The sequence below is a fragment of the Gobio gobio genome, assembly GCF_949357685.1.
Source record: "Gobio gobio genome assembly, chromosome: 10".
Classification (NCBI taxonomy): Eukaryota; Metazoa; Chordata; class Actinopteri; order Cypriniformes; family Gobionidae; genus Gobio; species Gobio gobio.
Window position 1 is genome coordinate 44,271,881 of NC_137116.1, and position 20,299 is coordinate 44,292,179.

Consider the following 20,299-nt stretch of genomic DNA (forward strand, 5'->3'; position numbering starts at 1 on the left):
AATAGTAGTAGTAATAAAATGTAGTAATAAAATGAGTAGTAGCAGAGCAAATCTAAATTTGCCGGAAGTTGTCTGGGTTTTCCCAGGCTACAACTTGCCCCAAGCTGCCATAAAAAAAACAGTTTAATATTTCAGTTAAAATCTACCTTCTTACATAGTTACTTTAATATATACTCTAATATAAAGGTTGCCTTTTAAAGTGTTCATTATTAATTAAAATATAATTATATTTGTTCAAATGGATAGGTTATGCAGATGACAGTCAGCTCCAGTGCATTTGTTTATGAATTGATTGACATTAATTGTTTTGTGGCATGTGCAGTTTATTGCAAGTTTCACATTTTTTTACAAAATGAATCAAGATACAAAGGTTTAAGTACATATATTGCTAAACAAAATGAATAGCAGGAAACATACAATCACAGAATATTTAACAACGAGAACAAGACCATGAAGTTTGAGTGAATATGTACTTTTCATCTTGAAGTTAATGGATGGAGGAGAAAATACAACCATACATCATTAACTGAAGCACTTTTCCAGGAAAAAAAAATACTTTCTTTCGACCACCAACTATAATATAACATATTTAAATAGTAAATAGGCACTGGCCGCAAATAGTATTATGAGCACTGATAGTAGCAAGCCAATAATTAAAAAAAAGATTACTTGCATTGCTCAGTCGTACAGTTTGATAGACATAATATTAAAGTAACACATATTTAAAAAAAGTTTTCCCATGTTTTCATTCTGTCCTGGCTTGAAAGGTTTCCATTTGCCCCTCTGATCACTTACTAGGAGGCTTTCCATTCTCTGTTTTCATGTAATCCGGTAGCTTTTTGCAAATGGAGTAATAGAAAGTTCTCATCTTCTCCTCCACTTTGACAAAGCCTGGCCGTTCTTCATGCCTGGAGAAGACAAGAGTCAGATGTCATTCAGAAGTTATTCATATTTGCGTCCCAATCAAAGAGACAAGTATGACAAGTAGTTTATAAAGTCAATAGCTATGTTTCCATCCACCAATTTTTTTGCGCATTTTGGGATATTGAGGCAGATACATTCTTAACCGATAAGATGATGAAGCCAATCAGTATATATACATATGGACAGAGGCAAATGGGCAAATATGACCAGGATGCCAGTGTTAAACTCCTACTCTTTTTTTTAAAAGGACATACTGTTTTTCTTTTTTTCAAATAAATCCCTTGAAGTGCAAAAAACAAAATCACATGTGACTCAGTGGACGGTACTGGATAACTGGACTAACTAGTGAATCAATTTCATTGCACATCATCTCCAATGTTGGCTTGATCATTCTGAAACGTCTGAGCCAAAATCTGTCATCAGAATGATTTGGTACAATGACCTCCCAGAAGTGTCTCAAACGATTGCGCTCCCAAACACCAGTTTATTGCGTTTCGTCGGCGCACTCTGAGATGCAAGTCATTTATAATGTAGAAAAACAGAGCCACAGTGGCTTCCCCGATTGCAGCAACTTCCACTTTTATTACAGATATTTTGCGCAATTTTGCCAGGAAGTGACCATTTTGTTCTCTTGAACATGAGATGGAAATGCTCGTAAATGTTTAATGCGATATTCTAATTTTGTACATAAGTTTTGTCACAACTTTGGATGGAATCATAACTAATGTAAGAAACTTGATGGCATTAGATTATACTTACTTGTATGTCCAGCATTCTTTCATCAGTTCATACATAGTCTCGGGACATCCAACAGGGCAATCCATACGGCTACCACTTTCAAGAAAACTCATTACCTCTGGGCCTTTCATTTTCTGCATGGGGAAAATAAATGGATGAAAAGTCACATGAGCAACTCATTTAAGCTGGTTGTACGTAATGTGACGGTGTGAATGTTTACCTTATAAGGCTTCCCTCCAAAGGAGAAGGCCTCCCACATCGTAATGCCAAAGCTCCAAACATCACTTTTGCTGGAAAACTTGTGGAAATGAATGCACTCTGGCGCATACCACTTCAGAGGCCATTTTCCACCGGTACGGGCCTATACACATACAAAATCATACTCTGAATGACTATTCTCTTTTTTACTTTGTTCCTGCACCCCAAATAGGTAGTTAGACATTATCCCCTGGTTTCATGGACAAGGTTTAAAGGGATAGTTCACCTAAAAGTGAAAATTCTGTCATCATTTACTCACCCTCAAGTTGTTCCAAACCTGTATGAGTTTGTTCTGCTAAACACAAAAGAAGATATTTTGAAGAATGTTGGGAACCAAGCAGATAGAGCAACCATTGACTACCATAGTAGGGAAAAAATACTATGGTAGTCAATGGTTGCTCTATCTGCTTGGTTTCCAATATTCTTCTAAATATCTTCTTTTGTGTTCAGCAGAACAAAGAAACTCATACAGGTTTGGAACAACTTGAGGGTGAGTAAATGATGACAGTTTTTTTTTTTTGGGTGAACTATCCTTTTAATCTAAACCTTGTCTGTGGAATTCCAAAGCTGCTAATACTAAAAATAAATAAATACATAAATAAATAAATATACAAAGAAACAGACATAGCAATCGAGCTCAGAGTAGACAAGGTCGAAGGGTTGAGGCCACAGTGACACCTTGTGGTGTGGCCGAAATACAATAAGTATAGCCTAGCTATTGTTAGCCCAGGACATTTTACAAATCCAGACCAGATGATGTTCTACGGCCGTGTCCGGAATAAAGAGTAGCCTATCCATGTCACATAGTACAGTTAGGGTGATATGACTTAACCCGTGATATAAGATTTTGGCCATATACCTATCCAAGTCATTCTTCACAGATCATACACCAGTATCAACGTCAGTAGGCTATACTTATTGTATTTCAGCCACACCACAAGGTGTCACTCTGGCCTCAACGCTTCGCTCTCGCCTACTCTGAGCTTGATTGCTATGTCTGAGGTAAACCACACCCTCCTCATTACCCAGCGCACAAAGAAATGTAAAAATGCATAAATGTAAAAATAATGAAATGTAGAAATAAATGTAGAAATACATAAATGTAAAAATAAATAAATGTATAAATAAGGAAATAAATGTATAAATCATTATTTTTGTTTTTTTTTGTGCTTTTCTATGTATGTATATTTATTTATTTATTTTTGCTTTTTTACATTTCTGTGTATATTCATTTATGTATTTATTTATTTTTAATATTGGCAGCTTTGGAATTCCATAAAACCAGGCCTATATTGCTGTAATGGGCCACTGATCATGTCATGCAACAGGAACAAGGAACTGGTCTTATTGTTAGTATATTGACAATACAATATTGGCGATTTACAAATGTATAGAAAATATAAAATTTCTCCAAGACCACAAAAAGTACTTAAAACAGTGTTTACAAAGTTCTATAAAGAAACACAATGGACTGACATGAATTATAATTCAAATGTAATTGTGTTCTAAGTCAAAAGGCGACGTGTTTCTCTCACGTACACCTCAGAACAGCCCACCTTGTAATAGTTGTCATCTGCACCCAGTGCCTTTGAAAGGCCAAAGTCACTGATCTTGGCATATTGCTGGTTGACCAATAGTACATTACGTGCAGCCAGGTCTCTGTGCACAAAGTTCCTTCCTTCTAAATATTTCATCCCCATTGAGACCTGATGCATTAACATCACAATGTTTTCCGTAGTGATCTGGTCCCTTAATGGAACAAAAAGAGTATCAGTGTAAATTGATGTTATTGAGCACCTTGGGAAAGGTTTTAATTGATGACTTTCTGATTGGCTATTTGCTTCCAAAATTCAGATTAGAGCTTTCCCAATGACTTTAACACAAAGCGGAGAAGAAATCACTACTAAATCAGTTCTATCACAGATAAAGATTTTTTAAAAATGTAAATATTTAACACACACACACACACACACACACACACACACACACACACACACACACACACACACACACACACACACACACACACACACACACACACACACACACACACACACACACACACACACACACACACACACACACACACATATAGTGTGACATTTTTACACAACATTTATTAATATAATAGTAATAATAATCAGTGTTGGGGGAAAGTTACTTTGAAAAGTAATGCATTACAATATAGCGTTACTCCCTTAAAAAGTAACTAATTGAGTTACTTATAGTTACTTTTTAAGAAAAGTAATGCGTTACGTTACTTTTGCGTTACTTTTTCTCACCTGGGCTGGGCTTGTTTTTGTTTTTTTTTTATAACAAAAAAGTTATATTTTTGTGCAACGGTAAAGACCTCTTCATACCAAAATTGAAATAATAAGCCCCAGGCTGAGGTAAAAATGCAAATTCACACATGAACAGTAGAGGGCGCAGCTCTGCTGTGCTGCCATTCTAGATAATAGTAGAATAGGATTCAGGAGAAAAAAGTTTTACCAATAAAAACAAAAAATCTATTCATTTTCATCATCAAAGGTCAGCAGCAAGACATTGGTAAATTAAATATAAAGGTAGATTATGCATACAAATAGTTGTTTTATTTAACATTTAATTATTGGAGGTTTGCATAGTACTCTGATGTGACTGATTTTATTCATTTTGAGGATTACAGAATCTTTATTGTGCAAGTGAGATAAATAAATGCTCACATTTAGTCTAGAACTACAATAACCATCATGTTTACACACAACGCCTCTGCACTTATTTTTCTCAACATGGGGGCAGGAGAGCTGTCAGTCAAATGAATGTGAAAAAGTAACTCAGATATTTTGTTGTAAATTTGAAAAGTAATGCGTTACTTTACTAGTTACTTGGAAAAAGTCATATTATTACGTAACTCAAGTTACTTGTAATGCGTTACCCCAACACTGATAATAATAACATTACACATATTATAATATCAAACGATAAATAAAAATATAAAAATAAATTAACTTTTTATTATACTCTATATGGTCACTGTTTATAAAAATCTTCATACACTAAATTAAAGTTTATTCATACAGTATATACAGTATGTTCAATACATAACACACTCTATGTAGAAATCCATTTCTACATTCTTTGACTATACTGTATATTAATAAAACAAGTAAAAGAGTACAAGTTATAAATGTTGTATTCCGATTAACTCACTTCTTGCCAGAGAGAAACTTGTTGAGCGGGCCAGCTGGGGCCATCTCCATCACCAACATGAGCGCTTCAGCCTCACAGAGTCCAATCATGCGCACGATGAACGGATCACTCAGCTGATGCATAATCTGGGCCTCTCGCATCATTTCTTCCTTTACTGATTTTTCATTCTCATTCTTCAACACTTTAATTGCCACATCAATCTGTTTGCTACACAGGAGAAGGAAACATGAGATTATGAAGTAAACTTATTTAGGTAAAAAAAAACACATTTGTGTGCTTTTCACCCTTGGTCCTTACCTTTCCATTTTGAATACACCTTTCTTGACACAGCCGAAATTGCCCGAACCAAGCTCCACCTCGTCGATCATGAGCTTGTCTCTCTTGATGAAAAGGCTCTTTTTCTTGCATTCGTTTGGATCATCATAAGGACTGACAAATGCATCATGGTCCATAGGCAAAGATGGACGTGGAGACTCGGCTCCGAAAGGTCTGGGCACTGGGGAACATCACAGCAGATGTTACATTCATGAACTTATTAGTATGCTATCATAAATTTGGTACAGCAGCTCTTCTGGAACTTCTATTGAGTTTTTAGAAAAACATGAAAAAATGTACAAGGTGCATACATAGTACAACAGTTGTCAGTCACATAAAATTCCTTGTAGTTGTAGTTCTTATGTTAGCAAATAAAAAAATGTAAGCGCACAGCGGTTTAAAAATTCACATTTGAGGTATGATTGTGGGAAAGTCTATTCAAGTATTGTTACCACAGACCTTATTTTACTCCTAAATGGAAAACCAGCATTCTAAAGACCCATAGAAATTCCAGCGGAAATACATTGTTTATGCAAATTCTCTTTTTCAGCACTACAAACTGAACAGCTCTAAATATTTTAGGCTGTATTAAGCCATTTATCCTTGTTGTTCTTTGTGCAAAACTATGTGGTCCAATTCCAACGGGTTTTAGCAGTAATAGCCAAAGGTTTATGCATTTATCACTAAGACAGCTCTGAGACTCGGATTGGTTTTTCGACATAAATTTCAAGGCGTATTTGTTGCTGCTGCTGGATTGTTTTAACTTTCATATTTTGTACAAACATAAACATACCCATAGGGGGCGGTGTGTATCCATTACCGCCGGTCCTTCTCTGCTACACACAATCAGAAACCCAGAAGCAATTAACCACATGCACAATATTATTAGATGTGTTAAAAAAAAAAACAGATGTGTTCTGTCAGCTGTACTTACCCGAGCATTTTCCATAGCTAAAAGTGAAAGAAAAGAAAGAATCTTAGCAAATTTCACTCACATATATCTTTTAAGGAAACGGTACCTGTTCTTTCATATGTGTACGCAGTCAAACAGTATTTTGCAGTTTTGGGTAAAAGATATGTTTAACATAAATCACAATGCTGCGATGAATAAAGTTAATACCTGATGTTGCATTGCTTTGGTTGATACACTGTTCTCTCAGTACAGTCACAAGACCATCAGGCTTCATCTTTAAATATTCAACCAGCTGCCCTCCATAGGAATATGATTATTAAAAAAAAAAACATCACAACTTGACAACTACAATAATACAATCATACAAAACGGTTTATGTAGAAATCTTTGCATATCAAAATTTTAACATGGTCATAAATTACTATTGTACAGTCAAACCAAAATTTATTCAGACATCTTCAACATTTTCTCACATTATCACAGTTTATTCACTATAGTTTAGAAAATGGTAATAAATTATGACAAGAAGAGAACAAATTCATTATAATCAACCAATCAGCTGTTCAATTTAAGTACACAATTAGATAATACCAATTTAGGTCAACCAATTACCAAGCAATGCTTAATTTTGTTCAGTCTGTGGTGTAAAAGGTCATATTAGCAATTCAATAAAAAACACTTCAGCAAAACATGGTCAGGTCAAAGTGTCTGAATAAATTAGGTCCCATATTTTCTTTTCTTTCTTTTTTTGGGTATAATATGTCACAGAGTTAACTTTATTTTGTGATCCTCATAAATAAACTATAGAGTCCTGCACCCACTAGTAAAAAATTATATCTGGTGTCTGAATAATTTTTGGTCTTTAGTTAAATGGTTTTTAGTTAAATATTTAGAATTAATATATTTTTCAAATTAAAATATTTAAAATCAACTCCAAATGCATTTCAAATTTTTTGTGCAATATTTTATTAAATTAAATTCCTTTTTAAGTTATCTTTAAATTTACTTTCTCTTCATTTTGGCCAAACACCACAGTATGTACAAATACAAAACTTTTTAGATTTTGTACAAAAAATCTATGTCAAAGGGCATTTTTAAATGTTAAAATAATGCAACTAAATGAAATCAATTAGAAAAATGTTAAATGCAATTTTGTAAAAGCAGATTCGTTCTAGCGACATTGTGAGAAGAGTATTTTTTACTCTTTCATAAAATGTAACATGAGATATGAGACTCTTTGATGGGTAAAGCATACCTGCCACACAGTGTCAAATTTAGTTCCCTCTGGCATTGCGTATTTCCCTGATTTGTCGTGTAAGATCTGATAATGGTATACTGTTTTTCCGTATGTCACTGACAGCGCATAGGTGCCATATTCTTCTCTCTCTCGAACTCTAGAAAACAGATTTAGAAAATTAGAAATCACAGCCCAGCTAACAAAAAAATCTATTCAAATTATGATGCCATTAGGTTATGAACATGTTATTTCTGAATGTTCCCAGCACGTTCAAAACGTCCAGTGTTTTAAATGTTTAAAAATTGTTCTGGGCTAAATGAATGAAATGGGAACGTTCCTTTTCATAATTTTGCAAACATTATGGAAACAATCCTTTTGAATGTTCCCTGAACTAACATTTCAAAAACGTTGTCCAACTAAAACGTTTCAGAAAAACGTTCCATGAAGGATGCATAAATAATGTTTTTGTGCAAACGTTTTGAGAACATTATTAAAGACCAGAAAACTTTGAACGAACGTTCTATTAACGTCACTGGAAGTTTACATTTATTCATAACTTTGAGAGAACCTTGCAAGGACGTTAGTCAAAGTTCTGCGAACGTTCCCTGTTAGCTGGGAAGTCAGATATTTGCTTACCGATGTGCTTGCTGATTGGCCGCCTAACTTATGTTATAGGACTAAATATGTGATCTTGACCAATCCTACTGTCTATCTTTCTGAGTTTAGCCGCAATGTAGATCAGTGAATACAGCATCTACGCCAACATCATTTTTGTAATCATCCACAATTTACTCATAAAACCGCTCTATTCTGAAGACCCAACTCTATCTTTGCTACAGACAATATTGATAATCTGATTTGCCTCTAAAAGCAGCTTGTGTGTCATCATGACCTTTCCATTCGAATGTTGCATGGGAAACATTAGACTGTCAAGTCTGATGAATCATGTTCTTCACTCACAGGAACTTTCCATCCGGCTGAGATCCTGAGTACAGTCGTCTCTCACCCTCCTGCCGAGGTATCTTGCCGTGGAACCAGGGCATTTTCTCATGCGCTGTGGTGGCAATCAGTTTTTCTAGCTGTGGGGCCTGGCTAATGATGGCTTGCTCCATGGCCTCCCCCTAAAAAGAACATAAAATGCTTTTTTGTGATCTATCATGAAAAATCTGCTAGCATGGACATGGTTTCCGTCCTCAGTGTTGGAGGAACGTAATAATTTGGGTGCATAAAAATGCATATTTTTTTAAGAAACCATAAAATGTATAAAAAATGGTGCAAATTCAGAATTGGATATTGCCGCATCTAAAGTGTCATTTGCAGGAAAACGGCCCCCGAGACCTTTTTTCAATGCGCATGCAAGACAATTTTTGCGAGTGTCTCGCAACGACTCCATTATACGCTTACCTACAGAAAAATGAGAAGCATACTTATCTAAAGAATAATCCAAAATTTGCGCAAATGTATTTCGGACACAACGTGAAGCCGAATGGCTGTTAAGTGTCATTCAAGTTACAAGAATTTAAAGCTTTGGAGTCAATTATTCCACTTAATCTGTGATTAAAGATATAGTTCTGTCTAGTAAAATTCTGTCATCATTTATTCACCCTCATGCTGTTCAAAATGTATGACTTACTTTCTTCTCTGGAACATAAAAGAAGATATTTTGAGAAATGATTCAGTGTTTTTCTTCAAAATATCTTCTCTGTTCTGCAGATAAAAAGAAAGTCAAACAGGTTTGGAATGACATGATGGTAATTGATGATAACATTTTCATTTTTGGGTGAACTATCCATTAATTCATGTATAATTTGTGTGGATCAGAACATTTTTCAAGTTTACAATGTTTTTGTTCTGTGTTGAACTACTTCCATATGTCCCTTACAGAACTGAAGAAAAGTGGTAAAGTGATAATGTAGTCATTAAACCTATGCTATTTCATAGCCGCACAGTTACCAAATATTAATCAACACTTTGTGGGTCAACCAGTCTTTTGACACCCTTACCTCCAGGTTCCAAGTCACACGCACATATTCCCTGAGCATATTGTCCCTCAGGCTGTCAAAGACGCCCGTCTTGATTGCTGTGTCGGCTGTTCGCAGGCAGGGTTTCCTCAAGGTGCACACAAGCCCATCTGGGTCTTTGCTGTAGTACTCACAGAGCTCAGCAGGTCCGCAGTGAGGCTTCCCACCCGCGATGCAGTATGTGCCGTTCAACTGTTTCTCTATGGAGTAGTGGGAGAACTCAAGGTTCCAGACCAAGGACAGGACATAGCCACCCAGGCTGCGGAGGCACTGGCGCAGGAGGAAGAGGCCGTCTCCCATGCCAGCCAGCTTCAGGTGCTCCTCGGCCTCCGAACGACTGATGCTGCCATAGAAGAACGGGAGGTCCGCAGCAGGGTCGGTCATGATGGAGACGACGAGGGGTCGAAGAGTCTCACTAGATCAGAAGCTGTGGAAAATGAAGTTTTGAGAGAGAAAGACAGAGCGAGACAGATTGAAGTGGCTGATAAGTTCAACAAAATGGGGCAAGCTGTTGTGAGCATGTGTTTTTGCTGATGTGGGATGTGGGAGGATGCTTCCCGTCTGAAAGCATCTCTCCCTCTTTTCTCAATTTCCCTTTTTATAATTTAAACATGGACATTTTCATTTGACGGCCCTATGTGATCAAATAATTGGTGTGTAGAGGAACATATAGTTAATAATAAAACACGTAAAAGTTGGTGTGGTTGGTGCTTTAGTGTTGCTTTGCAACCGGCAAAGTCTCGCATTCGGATCGAATCACCACAACAGGAAACTCAGACATATCCTTCCCCGCCCCCGCCAGCTCTTATATGACAACCCTCCACCCTGTGCAGGTGCTGATGCTTCAAGAATGTTCCTAAGCATGTCAACAGACACATGCTATATTGAAACATCTCTGGAAGCGAAAGTAAATGAAGCAGCTGATTAAAAATGCTGTACTTGTAGATCCCAAAAAGGTGCAACTGTGGCACCCTGTACAAAAACAAGTGTCTATAATGACTAGTGATGAACATTTTCCAGTGACTAAATGCTAATGCTGTGTAGGAGGTCAATAAAGAAACATATAACATCATGTCTTCACCAGATAGTGAAAACTGCACAAAAAAATCCCAACTGCTAATCTCTGCACCTCACACTTTAGATTCCATCGTTTTATGCAAATGATCTGACAATGTCTACCAGACAGAGATGGCACATGCTCTGAGCTGGAATTACATGGAGTGACAACAAATGGAAGACCCTAGCTTTGATTTAAGCCACAGCTTCCTGGACACAGAGCTGCCCACACTTACAGGGATTACAACAGTTGAAGACAGAGAAAGACCCTGCCGCAGCCACACACACACACACACACACACACACACACACACACACACACACACACACACACACACACACACACACACACACAGACCTTTGTCTTAAACCACCACAGGCCACAGCAAAGACACTGGGGGACAGTGCACTGTCTCAAGGGAGACATGAGTCTCATGAGGCAATTTGATCCTTTTCCATTTTACATCTGGAACTTAATGTAGGTGTGATGTTGCAATTTTTGCTATTATTATTTATGTTACCCCTGAATGTAGCACACCATGAAGGATTTACACACACACACACACACACACACACACACACACACACACACACACACACACACACACACACACACACACACACACACACACACACACACACACACACACACACACACACACACACACACACGCTAATATATATGTGTATATGTTAGTAATAAAATATAAATTGTTTATATATGTACAGAGTACGTATTGAAAGATAGAGGAATCTACCGCCGCTTCAATATTATGTAAAATTATGTATATATATCCTACTTAAATTCATAACCAAAGCCTGAATCAATATTCATCCTCCTATATAATTATTATGATTTTACAGTTTTTTTCAATTGTTTACACGCAATTTTGAAAACAGAGTTCTTTTTGTCAAAATATAATCACAAATATCCAAACACCACACTCAATTAGCAAAATTCCTAGATTGTTTGCAAAATGACACACTTCAGTCAAAACATATACACATATTTGTGAAAATGCTATTTGTTTTCATTTAACCAACACAGTCATCAATGATCATACACTATTGCAGCCAGTTTCACACTGCTGTGATAAATAAAAAACACATTTGTAAAAAAAATAAAAATAGATTTTTAGCCAGACATTCTTACTGTATGTAAGAATGTAAGAGATAATTTAGGTGACAAAAAATAGTGAGAAACTCACAACATTATTCATGATTTGTTTTGAGATAGGAGAATGTAGACAAATACTGTAGGCCTACTATAACCTTACTGCACTGCACAACACTGATGCTGCAGACTGAATATGTCAAGTATTTATTTCAATACTTACTAAGAGTATTTCTTACCATAATCAGTTACAGTAATCAACCAACAATGAAATCAATGAAACAAATACAATCTGTAGACAAATAAAAATTACTGCATGATGTACATAAACTTTTACTCTGAAGAAAAACTACTGTAAAAGCCTGAGTACTACGTTTTCAACAAATGTGTGCTTCCACACATGGTGGATGTGATTATCCAATTCGTTCATTAGTGTGGTCATTGGCAATCCGGGGCTTTGTAATGACAAGGAAGTAACCTCACAATCCTTCTCTCTGTCTAAGGTGTGAAAATGTGTGTAGAGTTTTACAAATCACTGTGTGTAATGTTTTGCAAAAAGGGTGAAGCAGACCTTGTGTGTAATGTTGTGCAAATCTGTGGAGGTGTTTTGCTCATTGGAGTAGAATCCTGCAAATTGTGTGGAAATTTCTATTTTAGAGTGTAAACAATCGTAAAAAACTGTAATGATTCTTTCCAGTTATGAGTTTGCTTATATCAATAGGACCCATGATTGTTTCTTCCTTTATCATTTCTAAAGTTTGTATTTGGTCTCTGAGTGGTGACTGAGGGTCTGTCCTGGTGGTGTGTGATGTTTCGCAAAAACACTTGATTTCAACATGTCGTGTGTTTGGATTTTGGGGGCATCACACACCTCCAACTCGACAGGAATGCAGTAACAGAGATTGCTCATTTAGCCCAGCTTCCAGAGATTAAATAATGGATTTGTCTTTCATTTTTCACTACTGGTCCTGGGTCCTAAGCTGTTACCCCAACAGTATGTATGTATACAAATACATAAACAGTATGTATGTATATAAGTATGTATGTACACACACATACATATGTACTGTGACCCTACAGAGCAGATTGGAGATGGATGGATGGATGGAAATTACTTGAATATTATATTAACAAATATGAAAAATATTTATCAATTATATACATACATATTTCAAAATTATATTTAAATTAAATTATTTTTTAATTATGCACACACAATATATATATATATCATTTTGGGAATGTAGGCTCAGTACTTAGGGCTACTAAATAATTTGTATTTTCAGCAGCCAAAGATGTAACTTCAAGATAGATTTAGCAATATTCAGAGGAAAGTGTAATGGAACGTGATAAATTGTTTGTCTATACATTATTTTCCGGTGTGAAAAGTGGGTGACGATATTGCGGCCGAACCTCATCTTCTCTTCCGTAATGCGGGTAATTTTTTCATTGCGAACAAAATGTCTCACAGATGCATTTAGAAGCAGGCAAACATCTGAGATGGGTGTTCGCTGTCTATTTACTCTATAAAAGGAGCTTTGAAATTGAGCGTCTTTGAAAACTATTCAAGATCAAGGTGTTGAGGCATACGCTCATTTCCAAGGTTGTTTAGAAGTACATGACGAATTTGAAGATGCATCTAAAGCTAAGAAACCTGAGTTCACTAAAATGGCCCAATAATGGTTTCATCACTTTTATAGATTTTCCATGTTCTGAATGCAAGAATCTGAACTATTTTGCTTAATGATGCCTAAAATATTCACAAAAATATTTTTGTCCATAAACCCAAAATCAACTGCCTTGAATGGAAACCAACTTTGTTCAAAAAGGCCAAGTAGCCTACAATGGAAAAAAATTAAACGGTCTTTTTCCTATACGTAAAAGGCTATTTGACCTCTGCCCTTTTCAAGACTGCGCACTTAGTTTTTTTTTTTTATTACAATTTTTCTTGTCCAACATTGCATGATTTTGTGCCCATATTTAGATGGTCTCACAGGACCACTGAAATATCATGGGCATTTGGGCAGTGAAACAGTCTGGATTCTTGCCACTAAACTCACAGCAGTGAAACCTTTGTGATTCAGTGCTCCACATAGTGTGTATAATGTTTTATGATAAAAGAATGAAGTCTGGTATACATTAGTTTCAAACAAGCTGAATTAAAAGAAGTGTTGCCTGTTTTGTGCTATGACATAAGTTGAGCAAAATAATTCAAATAATGGTTATTTATGAGTCTCAATATGTTAGTAGAATATCTAATTGTCAAAACCACATATATACGATCTTTTAAAATCCTTTTACTGTTTAATGATAGTCTGGAAATTACAATAGCACTTTTGGTTCAAACCAATTAACAGCATCTGGGGTGAAACTTTGCAGATCTTCTGCACCTGTTCTGTTCAGCAGTTCAATAAATATTTTATCTTCGTCTCTGAAGCCACAGATGAATTCACTGCTACTCTGCAGTGCAAGTGATGCCATTTTATTTTTGCAGAAATACAACTAAACTTCTAACTAAACTTTATGTCATTTTTTTTTAAGAACTCACGTAATGAATTGAACTTATCAAGCATAAACTGACCAGATGCATATCATATTTCCAAATGGCTAAAACATTGCATCCATGCTGGCATTCAAAAACTCATAAAAATGGCATTAAACAAATTTTAACAATAATATCTACACAGGAGGGAATTATTATTTTTTAAATACAGATGTTAGCAGTGCTTTATTGTGAATGAATATATATATATATATATTTTTTTTTTATATAGCTGTAGACTGCACAACTGAAAGATAAGGTTTGAAAATTGCTCACTTGACTTTACACATGCTTTACAACAAGCCACATCTGCTTAGACAGCTCTCAAAAGTGTTGCTTAACATGCATGCGTATGTGCCAGCAAGATGTTACAAATTAAGATGATATCTACCATCTTAATTTAATGTAATGGCTATGTGTCTGCACGGTATTTGACCTCAGCCGAACATTCGTTTGCTAACATCTCTCCTCATTTGCACGTTACATGTCTGACATTTTGATCGACCTTGAAAGGTTGTGAATTTGCCTCGGAATGAGATAAGAACAGACGGTCCTTGGCAGACAGAGCCAAAAAAAGCCAGAATAATCTTAGTAAACACTCACCGTGGCCTGTAGCTGAAATCCAGGAAGAGAGGGATAGAAAGAATAAAAAGAGAAAGAGAGAGAGAGAGAGAAAAGAGAGAAGACAGCACGGATGAACTGGTGAAGGGGTAACAAATGTATTTAGTCTGCCGAAGTGATGAAGCTCTCTGATCTGGCTTGTACGCTAGGTGGCTTCTATGCTTGCCAAGTTTTAGTGTGTGTGTGTGTGTGTGTGTGTGTGTGTGTGTGTGTGTGTGTGTGTGTGTGTGTGTGTGTGTGTGTGTGTGTGTGTGTGTGTGTGTGCGAGCTTGAGAGAAAACGTGTGCGCTTATGTGTGCGTATGCGTCTGTGCACACAGGTGAACTGTGTGGGCTGCTTGAATCACTCAAATTTGCATTCCCTTCAGGCTTCTCAGAAACTACTTTCTCACCCAAGTCTTGGGATGCAACCGCTGAATGCTTTGAAAAACAGTTACAAGAAATTGGTTCATATATTTTGCATTCAACTGGTATAGGGACCCATTAAGGCATTTGATACATATATTTGAAGCAATGCACAGGGAAATCTCTCTTGAACAACTATCATTACATGATTTTAGTATTGCACACAGAAAAATAATATTATAAATCTTGAAACTGGACAGACAACATCAAAGCCAGAATCAGAAGATCATTTAATCCTCATGTTCTGTTGAGTCTGTTACTATATTCATGTTTGGGTTCTCAGAGACTCACAATGTTTAAAGTGTAGGCTATAATAATAGTCATCATTTCTCTCATGAAAATTATTTTAAATATGTTTTTCTGACCTAAATAAACATTCAACTAATTTGAATTATTGAGGTATTAATTATTTTCCAGAAATGTGATTGTTGTCCAATATAATAGCCCAATTCTGCTTGAGGTCAGTTGCACCACAGCAAAAACAGAAAATGACCTTGGGGGTAATAACCTTGGGGTCTCTTATTAGATACAAAACCGAACAGAACTATCTTTTATTTCACGCCTGTTCTTCATTTCTATGTTAATGTCAAGGAATCACGTTTTCCTCTGAGGGTAGATATAACTGTTGACGAAAGCGCATCTGGTATCCGGCTCTGTTTTGTGGGGTGTGGGGTGGGGGGTATCCGATATCCAACAGGTGATCGAGGCGGCCTCCTCTGAGCACGAGCTCATCAAAGCGAATATAACGGTGCGACTCACAGAGCGCGATTGTTCTTTTGCGATGGCTCCTCCCAGCGTTCAGCGTCTGTCTTTCTTCAAATGAGCGCAGTAAGCATGGGGAAGTCTGATTCAGTTTAAAGAATCGATTCGTTCGGACGGTTCTTTTGAAATGAAACGATTCAAAAAGATTCGAATTGTTCCCAGAAGTCCCCGCGCGGCGTTTTATGTTATGAAACGCTTCGGTTTATCAAGTTTTTAAATTAGCTAAAAGATGACCACATCCCACCTGAGTCCCTAGTAGGCATATCAATTATGTCTCTTTGTTATGATTATTAGATTTAGCGAGATTGTTAGAACAGAAAATGCTATTGAATATAAATAGAACTGATAATTTGAATCAGATTCTATTGCTTAATTGGATTTATAACAGCCACACAAGTTTGTTTAAAGAACCCCATGGACAAATTGACAATTCTTTATATATATATATATATATATATATATATATATATATATATATATATATATATATATATATATATATATATATATATATATATATATTATTGCAGTGTGTATTAAATGATTTCATGCCGACTTTAATGCTGCCTTCACGTGCTATCGGAAATTTGATGATTCCGACTTCTGCAGTCGTGATTACGAGCGCATTACATTCAAGTTTCAAAATGTGAGGGCGTTCATGTGCAATGTTTACCTAGGAAACTCGTATTTACGATAATTCCGAGAGCACGTGAAGGCAGCATAAAACACACTGAATTAGACACGCCCCTCTTTATACGACCTCCAGCTTTGGCGTAATCATGGTATTTTTTACCTGTCAAGCAGGAGCAAATCAAGATTCAAGCTCGACGTCATCTTTCAGGTGATGTTCAAATCACTCTCGTCGTTATTTCCCTCTGCCTTCGTATTCCTTTTAGAATGTTTAGTCCGTTATTGACAAATGAACAGTAATGAACATTTCAGTCGCACACTCCAAACTGAAAACGCTTCGAGTTCACCCTACTTCCCGCGCAAAATGATTTGACAGGCAGAGCGCGCCACAAAAGGCTCTTCTGATTGGCCAAATCAAGAATCTTACCGCGCGCGGCGACTTATTTTACCGTTTCACACGGAGAACCGACCTTCAAATGAGTATTTCTGCTTGCAGCTTAACATTACATACCATTACTTTACATTACTTATATAATTTGTATATAATGCATAATTGTTTTATTTCTTGTTTAGACAGATTTCCTGTTAAACGTTTATTGTTTTAATTAAATGTTCAGAATGAAATGGGTTTGGGGTAATGAATCGTTATGTGTAAGTAAATTTGGTTATTTCTGCATAAATTCCTTAAAAGTCTCTTGCAGCACTTTTAATGTAGGCCTATTTAAAATTGTTTTTCAATTGTGTTGTTTGTTTTTAGTTTAAGTCCTCACTAAGTTCGTCGTTTTTTTTTTTAAATGTTCAAAATGAAATAGTAGGATAATAATATGTTGAAGTTGGTTACTTCAGGAAGTTTTAGACAGCGGTCTCTCATACCGCGTGCGAATCGGCTCAATCGAGTCACTGAAATGAACCTGTTCAAAAGAACTATTCGTTCGCGAATCGGACATCACCAAAGCGCAGTCCGAACTCAGTTCCTCTCTTCAGCGTTACGACTGAAGGAAGCAGAGAAACCACGCAGCACCAGAGCACAGTCCACCGGCTCATCTCAGTATGTGGCAGAGAACTACCCTGTGTTGAAGGAGGACGACAGACCAGACGGAGGTCGGTAAATCTCAGGGTCACCAAATTGCCCGTTCCTGCACAATTAGACGGTAAGGTCGTTGTCAAATTTGTACTTTTATCATGTCAAAGCGTGCAAATGCATACATTGTATCAGTGCATGGTTATCATTCTTATTTGAACGCCAAACTTTCAGGGATACAAATGCGTGTCTTTTCTGCTGTCAGTTTGTAACAGTTACAGTGAAACTAAAATGATGGAGGCAGCAGCAGGGCTGTCAGACCTGCTGGTGATCACTCTAGCAGAAAGCAGAAATATCTCTCTTTGTCTGTGGGGTGCAGAGTCGAAGCGTTTGCCAAGAGCCTCTGAGGAAGGCGTCCAGTTCCCTAGGCGATTTAATAAGTTATCTGCTCTTGTAATATTTCCAGCAATGCCTGATTACAGCTGCTATCAAATGGAATGGCTGGTAGACAAAAAATGAAGAATTACAGAGCAACAGTCTCCCTCATGAAATATATAGTTATTATACAAGCATAATACTGCACCATTTGAAAGTTGGATAAATTATGTCGTTTGAATGCGTAAGTTGGCAACGAGGACGCCTAGGAGACCTGCTCCCTGTCAGGTAGAGCAGTGGTTCCCAACTCTGTTCCTGGAGGCCCCCCAACAATACACATTTTGGCCGGCTCCCTAATCAAACGCACCTGATTCAACTCATCAGTTTGTTAGTAGAGGCTCCAAGAGCTGAAAAGGGTGTGTCAGATGAGACATCCAAAATGTGTACTGTTGGGGGGGCTCCAGGAACAGGTTTGGGAACTGCTGAGGTAGAGCGAGCACTTCTCCTGGCACGACTCCACGCCTGTCTGTCCGCATCTACATTTGGCAGAGAGAGCTTGCGGTATAGCTGCTGAAGTCTAGACTTTGATATCAGACGTAGCCTTATGTTTGTCATTTAGGATTGTTACTAGCGGAGCGTCTTGATTTGCGGATAACTTTTTATCCATAAGAACTATCCAGAGGAACCGCTCCAGGTTTCCCACGCTCATGGAATATCAGTAAATATCAGATAATTAAAATAAAAAAAAAGTTTCCAGGACTTGAAAAGGCATTGAAAGGAATGTTTTAGTGAGTATAAATATTTCAGCTATAAATTTCTTTTTTAAGTGATGGTTTTTGAAAAGGCTTAATCATGAACAACGGGAAAAGTTATGGAAAATCGTGGAAATACATTGGTCTAAAGGTTAGAACCATGCTGTTCCTCCAAGAGCTGGAAAAAAATTAGGTTAAATCTTCAAACTGAAAAAAGGAAAATATATTAAATAGAAAAGGAAATAAAATGAATCTAATTAAAAAATGATGTAATAGAAATTAAATCTATTCTAAATAATATTTTACACATATTTACAATATCATTTTCAATTTCTCACAGTATAAGTTGTGTCTTTAAACAAGAAATTGTGTCTTTATACATGTATAAAGCTATATAGCTGCCTTTAAATTTTAAAATGAAGGTCCCTTGCATGAGGATGATCATATTTGCAGATCTTCTTAAAAACTGTAAACCCCTGCACTAGACTACCACCCTCTGCTGGTGAACATCATGAACATCATAAGAAAACCGAAAAGTCTTGTTGTTTTGGTGATATCTGACTTAAAATAAATAATCGATTTATTTATTTCAGGAAAAAAAAACTAAGTGTTTATAGGGTTCTTGTGGTAAAATCTGGCTAGTTCAGGAGTTTGTGGTTTTGCAAGCTGACTAAAATGTTCATGCTCCACAGCCGGTCATGAATAGCTCTCACATTATGGTCTCCGTTGATGGATTCAGAGTTCATTACCGGTTGTTACATAAGTCAGTTCTGCTGACAGTGCATCAGTGATCATGATCTTAATTCCCTTGTTTGTGCTTTGTTTATTTTAAAGAGCCAGCGGAAAATGAATTGAGAAGTGTGATACACCAAGGTTTTGTTTTTGGGGTCTTTCCCAGTTTGAATCCCCTGATTTGTGTAAATCAAGTCTTGTTGTTAGTGGGTAAGACAGTGTTTGTGGAGGCCAGTGGTCTGCCGCTCTTTCATATTGTTACAGCGCAGTGTCAAGCTTAAGTGAGGAGACTTTCTGCTTGCATCCAAATGGAGATGAAGAGAGACTGCCTAGTTTCCAGAGAGGATTGAGACCAAAGATTTCTCCATTGCAGAGAGCGCTTTACATTCAGTCTGTCATGTGGGTTTAATTATCAGAGTCTTACTCGTGCCTGATGGCTCCCCTTCTCCGCCGGTGTAGTCTGACAGCACACAATGCTTCTTGCCGTCTCAGATCACACACGTTCTCGTACCTCATGTCTGCACTAACAGATTACAAGGCCCTTACTGAAATTTCGTGTCACATTTAGTATATTTTGACATGCCATCTGTTGCTCGCAGATGCTTCTCGTTCTTGATTTGCCCCCAAGAGTAGCCAATTATGAAGTTCAACTCCTTCAAGGCCACAGCTGAATTTTTTGGAGGAGATATATCTTC

At 36.8% G+C, this 20,299-nt stretch overlaps 2 protein-coding genes across 3 annotated transcripts in view; one reads left to right on the forward strand and one right to left on the reverse strand.

Annotated features, from left to right (window-relative positions):
• Positions 1–308: 308 nt before the first annotated feature.
• Positions 309–15,254, reverse strand: zap70 (zeta chain of T cell receptor associated protein kinase 70). 2 transcript variants are annotated; one of them, XM_079827450.1, is made up of 13 exons: positions 14,911–15,254; positions 9,578–10,022; positions 8,535–8,695; positions 7,593–7,731; positions 6,545–6,629; positions 6,359–6,375; positions 6,218–6,260; positions 5,407–5,605; positions 5,110–5,316; positions 3,477–3,669; positions 1,883–2,023; positions 1,684–1,796; positions 309–908 (listed from the first exon to the last, which is right to left on the reverse strand). In XM_079827450.1, exons 2-13 carry the CDS (start codon positions 9,977–9,979, stop codon positions 788–790), a joined length of 1,821 nt encoding a protein of 606 aa, XP_079683576.1. In that variant the 5' UTR covers positions 9,980–10,022; positions 14,911–15,254; the 3' UTR covers positions 309–787. The 2 variants fall into 2 exon arrangements, with proteins under 2 accessions (XP_079683576.1, XP_079683577.1); XM_079827451.1 differs by having other exon boundaries at positions 6,218–6,257; positions 14,911–15,082.
• A 2,400-nt stretch (positions 15,255–17,654) lies between these two features.
• The window catches only part of adamts10 (ADAM metallopeptidase with thrombospondin type 1 motif, 10), an 84,323-nt gene continuing 81,678 nt past the window's right edge, over positions 17,655–20,299 (forward strand). The window contains exon 1 of the mRNA XM_079827434.1: positions 17,655–17,875. The gene's annotated coding sequence lies outside the window, so the exon portion shown is untranslated. The remainder of the gene's footprint in view (positions 17,876–20,299) is intronic.